The sequence below is a fragment of a genome, unplaced genomic scaffold (genome assembly GCF_019419815.1).
Source record: "Pyrus x bretschneideri cultivar Hongxiangsu unplaced genomic scaffold, Pyrus_bretschneideri_v1 Contig53, whole genome shotgun sequence".
Taxonomy (NCBI): domain Eukaryota; kingdom Viridiplantae; phylum Streptophyta; class Magnoliopsida; order Rosales; family Rosaceae; genus Pyrus; species Pyrus x bretschneideri.
In genome coordinates this window covers 2,122,286-2,134,407 of record NW_025999791.1, presented here as the reverse complement: position 1 = coordinate 2,134,407, position 12,122 = coordinate 2,122,286, and the positions used below count along the sequence as shown (strand labels likewise).

General features: G+C 36.7%; 1 protein-coding gene across 1 annotated transcript; it reads right to left on the bottom strand.

The window, feature by feature from the left end:
- Window positions 1-263: 263 nt before the first annotated feature.
- On the bottom strand, window positions 264-10,809 carry LOC103933965 (ubiquitin C-terminal hydrolase 13-like). Its single transcript, XM_048570536.1, has 32 exons — window positions 10,662-10,809; window positions 10,476-10,586; window positions 10,131-10,278; window positions 9,864-10,021; window positions 8,817-9,082; window positions 8,506-8,721; window positions 8,319-8,427; window positions 8,110-8,225; window positions 7,710-7,808; window positions 7,106-7,215; window positions 6,497-6,571; window positions 6,009-6,087; window positions 5,766-5,903; window positions 5,590-5,667; window positions 5,368-5,487; window positions 5,093-5,215; window positions 4,589-4,666; window positions 4,384-4,472; window positions 4,191-4,299; window positions 4,031-4,099; window positions 3,799-3,909; window positions 3,581-3,636; window positions 3,302-3,479; window positions 3,111-3,212; window positions 2,960-3,031; window positions 2,509-2,574; window positions 2,224-2,289; window positions 1,919-2,008; window positions 1,712-1,828; window positions 1,517-1,591; window positions 1,292-1,378; window positions 264-1,148 (listed from the first exon to the last, which is right to left on the bottom strand). The coding sequence occupies exons 2-32, from the start codon at window positions 10,480-10,482 to the stop codon at window positions 408-410; spliced, it is 3,948 nt and encodes a 1,315-aa protein (XP_048426493.1). The 5' UTR covers window positions 10,483-10,586; window positions 10,662-10,809; the 3' UTR covers window positions 264-407.
- Between the last annotated feature and the right edge of the window lie 1,313 nt (window positions 10,810-12,122).

Below are 12,122 nucleotides of genomic sequence, written 5' to 3'. Positions count from 1 at the left end.
AACTAGTAGTCATAACTACCCAATTGCAAGAGCAAAGCTCAACCCATCCACAACGTTGGTCTTTCCTTCATTAATTTATAAAATTGGGATTTTTTACTTCGAAGTCTAGCTTCGATTCCTTCTGCTATGAGGTAGATCAGCCACTACTCTTCCGCAAGGAAGTGTTGGTTAGACAATGTGTGGTTGTTAAACAAGGACAAAAACACAATTTTTTTCGGAGTTACCAAACGAGGAGGGGTAGGAGTGTAAACGAAAAACACCCATCAGCACAATTATCTTCCTTCCCATTCAGACTCGAGCAATGTGAGGAAACAAGCTACCTGAATTTTGCACGACGTGTTCATTTCTTTGCATGTTCATACAAACTTTTGGGCCAAGAAAGGGCTTATTCACAAAAGCAAATATTTCTAAAACTTAAAGTACTTCTTCAGTGCATCTTGTATGACGGCCCAGGTTCCAACAGAACTACACTTTTGCAATGTCAAGGTAGCCTGCCTCACAATCAAGTTTTCAGATTTTAATGAGCTATCTGCAAACCTCTGCTTAAGAGGTTCCATTTCATCCACAGCAGTTTCTAGATTCGCCATTGCCTCAGCTCGTTCTGCCTTTACTCGGACCAGTTCAGCCTCGAGTTCTGTAACCTTGGCATCATAATTGGCCACAATGTCTTTCCTCTCTTGGCATTTCTGCATGGCCAGTCCCATTTGAGTTATTATCCCTTCGTGTTCGACTCGAAAATCTTCAGCTTGGGCAAGCTCTTTTACTGCGGCCACGTACTTCGGCATTTCACCCTCCAAAGACGAAAGAAGATCCTTGAACATGGAAGTGATCGTTGAATGGATCATCCCTTGTTCAGTCACGAGTTTCAAGGCTGCTTTGAACTCCTCATAAGCCCCATTCGTGCAGAGTGTGTCTAGGCTGCTCCTTGCATAGCGGCTCACAGTGTCTAATGCAGCCAAAGCCTCTACTGATGGTCCTCTGGCTGAAGTGGACTTCAATAGATCCTCTGCAGCAGAAAGTCTTCTCAGAGTTCGATCAACTGCTGGAGAAGCAGGGCCATCCAGGTCATCATTTTGCATTTCAATTTCTCTGCTTGCTGTCTCATGGCCAACATTAGACGCCATGGACTCTAAGGTTACTTGGGCAGCCTGCATCAGAGTCCAGAGATTAGTATGAAGATTAAATTTTTTAAAAATGAATGTGGGCTCGGTCGGATTCTTATGTCTTCTTGTGGAGTTGGCTCTGCCTGGCAAATAGAGGTTGGAAAAGAAATATTTACAACAGCACTTACTTGATTTGCTGCGTGAGCCCTCTTAGGAGCTTTATCAGAGTGCTCCAACCCAAGGCAGTGCTCCCATGTGGCATAAGATTCTCTCCTCTGAGGAAAACAAAATTTCAAATGTTGGAAGTTAAAAAAGAAATCCACCTAGGCAATACCCATAAACATGGTTTAGATTGGCTGCAGACATAATATAAAAGAAAGGGGGACACGAGTTGCGATAGGCCGTAGATACACCTGAAATCGTCTGGAAACAATAGCAGAATCCTGCAGGTACTCTGGACGACCAAGTGACAAGAATGCAAACTTCCACTGCACAACAAATGGGGAAATTGACAAGGAAGCAAAATAAAAGATCATTTATACTAGCGAAGGAACACTCCTTTCCTCTAGTGACCCCATCCCAATGAATATAAGGCATGGGTCAAGTACCTTTGAGAACTCCTCATCCGGGACTTGCAATTTCTTTTGTATCCTTTTTTTAACTTCAGCTAAAGTTTCCCCTTCATGGATAACCAATACGAAAGGTTCCCCAAAATTTTGCACTTGCTGTAAAATGTACAAATAATAAGAATATGACCGATTCGAAAAATCACAGTTTTGGGTAAAATCATCTTTAACATTAATCAAATAGTTTACATCTACCATCTGGTTCAATACAGTAACCGTGAAGTGGAAAACATGAATCAAGCGACGATAGAGACCCAAGTTTTTCTCTTCTTCTGGAATCTGATCCACAAGAAAGAAAAAAAATAAATAAAAGAAAAAAAGACAGCTGCATGAATCCAATTCAATCCTATACAGTAGAAGGGATGTTGATCCAGAAAGTGAAAACAAACAGAATTACGAATCTTGCCCATAAAGCTATATAAAAAATTTCAAGAGTTAAACCAGAAACTCTTCAAAATAAAACTAAATAAAGAAGAGGGGGAAAAGGGACTTGCCTCCTCTGCACGCAAAGTCCAGTACTGGTTATTAATATTCTCAATTTTCTCACTGTTTGGGAAGATCTGAAAAAGAACACAAGGAATTATGAGTGCTACTGCTACATCAGACAAAATTACATCAGTCTATACAGTAGAAGGGATTCATATACAATAAGATCCTGAAAATAAGCAAAAGCATCATGATACCAAATCAGCATCACAAATGAGGCATGCTACAATTACTTAAGACCAGAAAAAAAATTGCTAACATGCTGATACATCAGGCATACCAGCAGTAATTACCTTGTAGATCTTGTGATCGAAAACCTCAAGCAGTCGAAGTTCTGCATTTGGATGAGACAGCTCTACCTGTTTCAGGTACACCACACATTGAGAAAGATCCATTATAAGAAAACTGTTTAAGAGGCTGTGATAACAATTTCTACCACTTTTGTCAATTAATGATCGCCACTGCAAGTTGAGTGTAATCCATTATTGGCAACTATAAAGGACAGAAAGTACAGAAACCAGTAGAAGGGAGGGAAAAGAGTAGTTTTCAATTAAAGGTCACATATTTTTTACAAGCCCTGCAGCCCTAAAGTAATGTAAGATAAGCGTCATTAGCTTTCCTGAACAAAAAATGAAAAACTAAAAACAAACAGAGGACTTCTCATACGATTGGCAGAAATTTTTAGATGGCAAGTCATGGATAATACATGGAATGCATAGAGAGAGAGAGAGAGAGAAACTTCACCTTCGTTTTAAGTACATTAATCACATCCCCAACAATGCTCTGTTTAGGCAATCTAATACAGTGAATCTCCACCTGCAAACAAATAACACAAGATTATGATGTGCACAATCGTCCACACACAGAAGATGCAGACCAAATATTTCACATGGACCTCATCTTTTGTAGCATGATGAAAAGCAACTTTCAGATGTTTCAGATCTTGCAATTCTGGCAGGGTAATTTCAAAGACTTCATAGTACAAAATATCAGAGTTCTGTCAAAGGCAAAGCATAATTAGTACCCACACCACATGATGCTTATGAGAGAGTTAAACAACAGAGGAGACCAATATGATGCACTTACTTGATTGTAATGAGTTAACATTTCTGTTAAATGCTCTACTCCCCGATATTTGATTGGTTGGGCCCTAGGTTGTTGAGAATAGCAGTTATGTGCAGTGAGTCTGATTTTGGTAGGATCCTCCAAACCAATGTGGTGAGCTAATTTCTCCACCACATCATCATAAGTGTGTAGCTTTGACCTAGAAAAGTACAAGGAAAAAAAAACAGTTATAGCATTGGCACCAAACAATAAAACAAAGATGGACAGTCCAACTATGAGGGACAATGATTAAGTACTAACAATTCTAAACAAAAATCCTCCACCGTCGGTTTCTCCAAAGAATGGAAATGAACAATCTGTATGGCATCAAATCATTCAATATAGTTAGGTTTAACATTCAACAAAATACAAAATAAAAAAACACTGACAACAAAAGTAAAAGAACGTGAAAAACCACTAATTGAATAACGAAATCTAATTTAAACTCAAAACATAGTATAAATTTCCACAGCCTGTACCCGGCGATTGTGCACATAGTCCAAAAATGAAGGAACATCAGGGTATTTACATCCTTTGTCAATTTCAAGCGGAGTAGATTTCTGAAAGCATATAATGTCCCCATCTTCAATCTGGAAAAGCAAAGCAACAGATTAACTACCAGAACCAACAAACCTATAAAAGCATCAAATTTAAATCTTATAGCAGACACATGTTTCCAATATACCAAGCATGCAATATAGCAACAATTACCTGGCTCGACTGAAATGAGATCATCTTGTCAAGGCGTTGGCACATGACAGAAGGCTTAAACCTTATTTCCTGAATGCAGGACAAACACATATACATTCTAAATGTACGTATTTATTGAGTTTAGACACAGCTGAAGCTACAAAGTTAATGTGAAACACACCTCATAAATTTCAATTTCTTCATCAAGGGAAAAACCAGCAAGTTGATTGAACTTTGCTAAAATCTCCACTGGCTTGGTAAAACTCTTCACGAAAAGCCTGCCAACAAAACTGGAAACAGAAAAGAAACTTAAATCAGCAAACATGAGTCAAAACTCAAAAGAGAACTATTCGGCTGAGCAGAAAGAGCCATACCGTAGTTCTTGTTTCTCAGGTTCATAAAGCTTTAAAAAAAGCAGGATATCTTCCTCGGTTTTGTTAGGCAGAGAAATAGGACGTTGAATCTGGAGAATTTATACAAGCAAGAAAATATAAGACATGATGTCTTCCATAAAGCAATTGGAACTACAATAAGCCTCAAAACACAGGTCATAACAAGAATATAGTAACACTGGATTACCGGTCCAAACTCTACTTCCAAAAACAACTTTAGCTCCGCATTGTGCATTTTATTTGATACCCCTTCAATTTGTCCAACCTGTAAAAACACAAGGGATCATCATTAGCTCTTCTTGGAACCAATGTACAGCTAAAACACTATCAATCATTTCAAAATCAGAGATCAAATGTTTATCACTGCCCATCAGAATTTTTTTATACTATAATAACTTCATTTAAAATGCCTCATCCAATACTGGAAGCATAATGATTATCAAAATACTGGAAGCATAATGATTATCAAAATGTAAATTAAGAACTTTTTAAATTCCAATTTCGCAAGAGAAATCGACAGTTATAAGCATACATCAATCGTTCATAAACTTGAAAACTTAGTGTCGGACGCACCAAAGTAAAATTGAGACACAATGAGAATTATGAATTACAAAAGGAACAAGGAGCTGTGCCTCCAAGTTTATGATTGTATAGAAAATCCTTTCATAGATAGGAATTGTGAAGTACATACTGATTGTGATTCTTCCAGAGGTGTCAATGGTCGAGTGGGGCGATAGGTGTAGTTTTGTCTCTTGGCCCAAATCCAGAAACGCTGAAACTGCAGTGGTATGCCAAACTCTTTTGCAACCTCCTCCTGTTAGCCATTTCCAAATTATGATTTCTAATAATTAATAAAACAGAATTCAGAATTTTTTGCTCTAAAATCACCAATCTCCCATACGCCCAAAAATGGAGTAAGGGATAAAGAAGACAAAAATGCACACAAGTCAGCCTGTACTAGTGTACCTTGAAATTATTAAAGGATGTTTGTTTGTGAATATGGAATTTACGAACTTTGTCATGATCAACAAGGTCAAAATATATATCCCTTCCAATTTGTTCTGCCAGGTCCTCATCTCGAACAACCTAAACATATCAATAAATTTTGTTATTATTTTTTTGTGTACACCAAATACCTATACTAGCACTTCTGAAGATTCTGAACAGGGATAAACTAGAAAGCTTTACCTTAATAATAGTGTAGTGGTTTGCTTGTTCCTTAAATCTCTCTTTCTTCTCTATCTCTTGTTCTTTTTTCAATCTTATCTGAAATGAATCATAGAAAAAAGGCTCAGCCCCTTAGTCCGACCCTGGAATCCAGAACCTATACTACCATTAACTAGAAGTAAAGACAAGCATTTTACCTTCAGATGTTCGGCTATGTCTTTCTCATCCACATTACATATTACTTTGTCCTTGTCACTTTCCCGTACATACACAAGCATGTATGCATCTGAGTATCTTGTCAATTTGAAAGGAGTATTATTGAAGTCAGGACTGGTCTGTGGCAACCGTTGGAAAGAAAACAACAATAGGTCAGTTGAGAATTAAGTAACCTTAAAATAAGGAGAATTATAGCAGTTGGGATACAGCCAAAAATAAACTACCTCATCCTCACCACCATATTGCTCTTCCAAAGCCCTCTTCGCATCCTCTTTTGTCACACATTTATCACCAAACTTGTACCTAAAACAAGATGTGACAAATTACATCAACACATATGAAATGCATGCACAAGAACACTCAGTCATGCACAAAAATCCGAATAAGGAAATGCAAACTTCAAAGTATTACTTGAAAAAATAAAATGAATATAAGTTATAACAAAACAGATGCTTTCTTTAAAGTTCTCGAACGGGCAGTCAGGTAACCAAGTTATGGTGTCAAAGTCCATAGGGAAAGCAATGTAAGAAATAGACTCCAATAAACCAAGTTATTTGAATAAGGAGTAACAAAGAAAAGTAAGAAGCAAAGCAAAAGAGTAGTGTGAGAGAATGTCTGTCTCGTGGTCGTGTTTTTGGTGTCATGGTCGTGTGTTTTTTGTGTGTGAGACTGCAAACAATTACAGAGAGAGTCGATTCCAGGAGATCCGTACCACTGGTCTGAAAGGGTTGGTCTGATGAAAGCATGGTAATGTCCACCATGAACCCCACCACTATGAACCAAGACACTGCAACAGTAGAAAATTATCTTAGTAACCAATTACAATGTAAAAATTTGAAGCTCCACACAACATGAAGAGCACCAAACAGGCAGATGAAAAAGCAGGCTCGAATAACCGTCTTCAGATATTCATTAGGATTTTTTAAAAGGATAAATTAAACATGAAACTTTTTTCATAATCCCACCCAATCAACTAATACCACAGAGGCACAATGCTTCAATTGCTGTAGGCATGAAAGAACTTTGATAAATAAAGAGACTCCTAGACATCATGAATGACCATGGATCAATAGTTATATAGCACAGATTCAACTTCAATGGAGAAAATTTGATCTATCCATGTCATATGATATCATGAATGACCATGGAGATATCATATGTCAAGGAGAAGCAAAATTGATTATGTTACACTCGGTAAAGAATGCTATGCACAGAGTGCATACAAAGGTCTAGAAAGTAATATTCATTGAAATAACATGCCAAATTTAGGAAACAGATGAACCATATTATATCGTGCAATAGTGCAAGGCAAAATAGATACCTATGAAGAGTGTAGAGGTTGCGAACACTCTTATCTGATTCAGGTGATAGATATTTTCCATTCTCCCTATCAAGGTCAAGTTGAAGAGGAAATTCATAGCGATCATTTATCTGCCAAAAACAAATAATACAACATTCTTACCATGACAGTTTATTTGCGTTCCATTTAAAAAATATCACTGTCACATGAACAAACATACCCAAGACGTAAAATCAAATTTCATTAGCATATATAACTTTGAATAAAAACAATCCACTAGATTGAGAATGTTCAACTAAAAGGGGGGACAAAACAAAACTGAAAAACAATGAGGCTTTTAAAATAAAAAAAAATAAAAAAAGGAGCAAAAAGAAGCATATACATGGCATTTGATCGGTCTTTCATCATTCAATCATAAAACAAAAATTAAAATCAAAATTAGATGCTAACCATTAGGCAAAGACAAGTCCTTCACCTGAACTTATACAAAATTTGAAGAAAAAAATTTACATGCTACAGTTTTGTTTTCAACTAAGAAGCTTTGTAGTAAAGCGTTACACTTTCAATGTTTCATGTAATAAAACATGCAGATGAAGCAGGAGTAAGATGAGCTTCCAGTACAAACCTTAACCGTAGTATCCTGCATAAAATCATATTCAAATCGCTTTAGCTGAAGTTGAAGAACAGGAGGGAAGTCAATAAACAGGACACCCTTCTTAGCATCCTGGAATAAACATCCAAAATATTCCTTGAGAACAATATTTTAAATTTTTAATATCAAAGAAATATATGTAAGAATACTGGCTTCAGCAAGTGATTTAATGAAAAGACAAAACTAAGGACGGCATCCAATCAGAACTTAAAATATAACATTGTGAGAACCATATATTAAAAATCTAAGTGGAAGAGGAAATAATGTAAGACCACTAGTTTTGTAGAGTGGTTTGTGGAAGGAAACAACTAATAGCAGCCTCAGATTAGAATCACAGTATAAATGCAGTCACCAATGGAATTCGGTAATTAACCTGCAAACCGAGTTCTTCGGAGTGGTATTTGTTGTCACCCTCAAGACGTTTGACTTCCACAAACTTACTAAAAGAAGCATAAACATCCCGACAGCCTTTCACATCAAGCTGGAGGTCTGCAAAGAAATAAGAAGAAACCAGCAGCATGCATTGACATTCACAAACTACTTCACACTCTTAACACTTTAAACCGTGCCAGAAAATATTACCATAAAATGATTCTTTCCATGTAGATTTGTAGTCCACATTGAAGCATTCAATGTAATTCCTGTAATGTCCTTCAAATAACTGTTGTATTGTACCCTCCACAATAGTTCCCTGGACCCACAGAACAATTATCAGAATGAAAATGAAACACAAACTATACTCACGGAAAAAACTGAAACATTCCCATACCTTCATTTTATCTTCAAGCTTTTCAATAAGAACTCTATTAAGTTCCGGCGGGTCATGTTTCATAAACAAATCATGCGTGGGACCAAAAGACTTGGTCAATTCTTTAGTTGCAACACTGCTTTCACTGTATTGAAGTTTATAGAATAAACGTTGTAGTGCCAAAGGGATGCTTCCTGAAGGCATGCCATCCTCAGTTGTCGGCACATGATGCACACACTGGTAAGTAACTCCAACATTAAGATCTTGCATATAAAATTCAAAAGACAATTCATGTTTAGCTTACAGTAACAACAGGAGATCACGTAAACGACCTTTCTGAAGTATGGTATATGGTACCAAGTCTGGAGTAGAGAATTCATATGACCATTTGCTCCCTGATTCTTGAGCCCAACATAACCAGTTTCCTTTTTCGAGTCATATGACCCGTAATCAAGAACCTTAGAGACAGAAATCTCAGCTTCAACCACAACTGTATCGTTCACCAGATATCCCCTACTCTGGTCATAAAGATCACCAAGAAGCATGAATGAAGTGAATCCCCAGTCACTTTCTCTTGCATTGAACTGGTGTTGTGTGTCTGCAATATCATACAACAATCAAGGACAAAGGTCTTAAAAACGTCTAGAATACGATTCAGTTTGTTCGGTTCTTGTTAAACAGCATTTCAAATTATCGTTCTGCAACATAGGCCACACAAACATAATACAATTTGTTAAAATATTTGAACTTCAATTCTCCAATTTTAATAAGGTAGCCAGACCCGTCTCATGCTCATCCCTTAATAAATGGAAACCCTTGATTTAGTTAGCCTTTTCATTAACTAGAGTTCTTGCTTAATTGCACACAGTTTCTAAGTAAATTCTTCCTGTTTCTAACTTTCTACTTTTACTTTTAATCAATATTTGACATCTAGATGCCTAAAAGGACTAATCTATTGGTTTTCAACTTACTTCTAACATCTGTTGGCACGTTTTACTCCATAATTTTTCTATTCCTTTTTCTCAAACTACAAAAATCCCAAAACAAGGTCACCATGGGCATAGTCAGTGGTGCCGCTGCCGTGAGCCAAATTTATAGTTTTGATTTTCCAATGAATAAAATTAGAATTAAGAGCTCACCATAACAAGATTAGGGTGACTAATCAGATATTGATTGAGTTCAAATTGCATCACCCAAGAACTATGAAGTTGAAAGCCAATACATTCATTTCAAGGATAATAAGTTCTAATTAACAGCCTTGGGTGTCCATGACTACCAACGACAATCAAAGCTCTTAATGAAAGAACAAAGAAAACGATATCCAGGCAAAAGCACATAATTGAATGCTAAAAGGAAATAAGACTAATAAAGGAATCTACCCTTTCTTATTGAGTACTTGGGATGGATCTGATTTACTACTGCCAAGCTGAAGTGCGCATATCTACTCCACCCATATGGCAACGTCCCGGAATCTGCCACATCCAAATACATTGACAAGTAGTCCACTTTCTTTCCCTTGGGAAATATTAGTATCCGCCTGATCAAACATACCAAAAGCAATTCAAAATCCAATCGCCGAGATACAAATATAAGCCAAACTTAAGCAGCATAAATCAGTTTTTGACATCTGGTAGGCGAGAAAATACCATTTATAGCCGCCAACAACGAACATGTCAGAGTAGTGCTTTTTGGTGTTCAACCTAGTAAAGTGCTCAATTGGCCAAACGAATTTCATCGCTGGAGGATCCTCCACTGGCTGACTATCAACTGTACAAGCCGGCTCCACTTGGGCTACTAGCAACACACCAAATACCATAAATTTCAAAACAACAAAACCAACACACTAAAGAAAATGCAATCACTTGCCCTCTAATCAAACCCCGTGACACCAAATTCGCACAAAAATCAATTCTTTCAGATTATGCAACACCGTAAACACAAACTTAAGAAATTCAAACAGTAAATCATCGAAAAATTGCTAAAAATTAAACCTTCCATAGGCGCAGGGCCTTCGACCAAATCCGAGTACGGCACAAGTATCTCTTCGTCCTCCTGCTGCTGCTGCTGCTGCTGCTAACAAAATAAACAACTTCGTCCTCCTGCTGCTAACAAAAAAAACAAAAATCAGAGCTCTGATCAAGAAAAACCTAACCAGACCAGAGGGTCGCGTGCGTTACTTTTCGCAGGCAAATGACGGTACGTGATCTTTCCTCGTACACTGGTAATCAAGCCTTTGTTCAAGTGGGCGATGTGCTGGATTCTCCCACTTTCATACAATCCAGCACTCAGTGCGGAAAGGTATCTAAACTAATTAACAAAATTTTCTTTGTGAACCAAAAAAGCGGGAAAAGCGATTCAGTCTTTTTATCACAAAATAAAGTTATAGATGTAATTCCGCACAAAGAGAAATGCTAAGGAAAATTCTCCCAAAATAAGACGCTCGTAAGCAGCTCTTTCAGCTCATGTGTTTTTACACAACTTCCGTGTCAAGTTATGAAATTTGGTGCGAAAAAACATGAGCTGGAGATTTTATGAAGATTCTTATTTAAGGATAGCTGTATATAAAGACAAAAACTTTCATTTATTTCAAGAAAATTCATTAGTTTTTAAACATGTAGGAAAGGTAAAAACATAAAAACAGCTCAAGAATGACCCAAAACATGGAAATAATATTTTAAAATATCAACTATACTCCTAAGGTTTAGGACTATTAATATAACTCAGCCATCACAACTCCAACAAAATTGATATGTGCCGTAAACTCAACTTATTCTTGACTATTTCTGCAAAATCAATTTTGAAGTTATATGTAGAATCAGTTTGTATCCTTATTACTAGAATCAGTTCAACCCATTCTCAACCATTTTTGCAGAATTAGTTCAATCAGTTCTCAACCATTTTTGCAGAATCAATTCAACATGTCTTCAATCATTTTTGCACAATCAATTCAACCCGTCCTTGATCATTCTTCAGAATTAATTCAACCCGTATTTGATCATTTTTGCATAATCAATTCAACCCATCCTCCACCAATTGTCCAAAATCAGTTCAACTTGTCCTCAATCAGTTTTACCTAATCGGTTCAACCTATCCCGACCATCTTGCAGATTCAATTCAATCTGTCATCGACCATTGTTGTTGAATCAGTTCAACCAGTCATCCACCATTTTTACAAAATAAGTTTAACCCATTTTCGACCATTTTTGCACAATCAGTTCAAACCGCTCTCCACCATTATTCCAGAATCAGTTCAACTCGCTATCCACCATTTTACAAAATCAATTCAACCGTTTTCGACAATTTTTGCAAAATCAATTCAACCATCTTCGACAATTCTTGCAAAATTAATTCACCCTGTCTTCGACCATTGTGAGATTCCATATTTTTAAAATATATATTTATTATTATTATTATTATCATTTTAAAAAGTTGTTATTGGGTTTTCTTATATATACATATTATTATTTCTAGATTTGCCTTAAGTTTGCACTTGATGAACCATAACAAGCAGCTCCCCACGTGAATATTTATTTGGTTAATAAGTTTATACCCTTCTACAATGTTCTACTACATTCACTTGATAAACATCAAGTTGTCAAGGTGTCTAGCTATTATTCATACAAATCCTACCACTCATT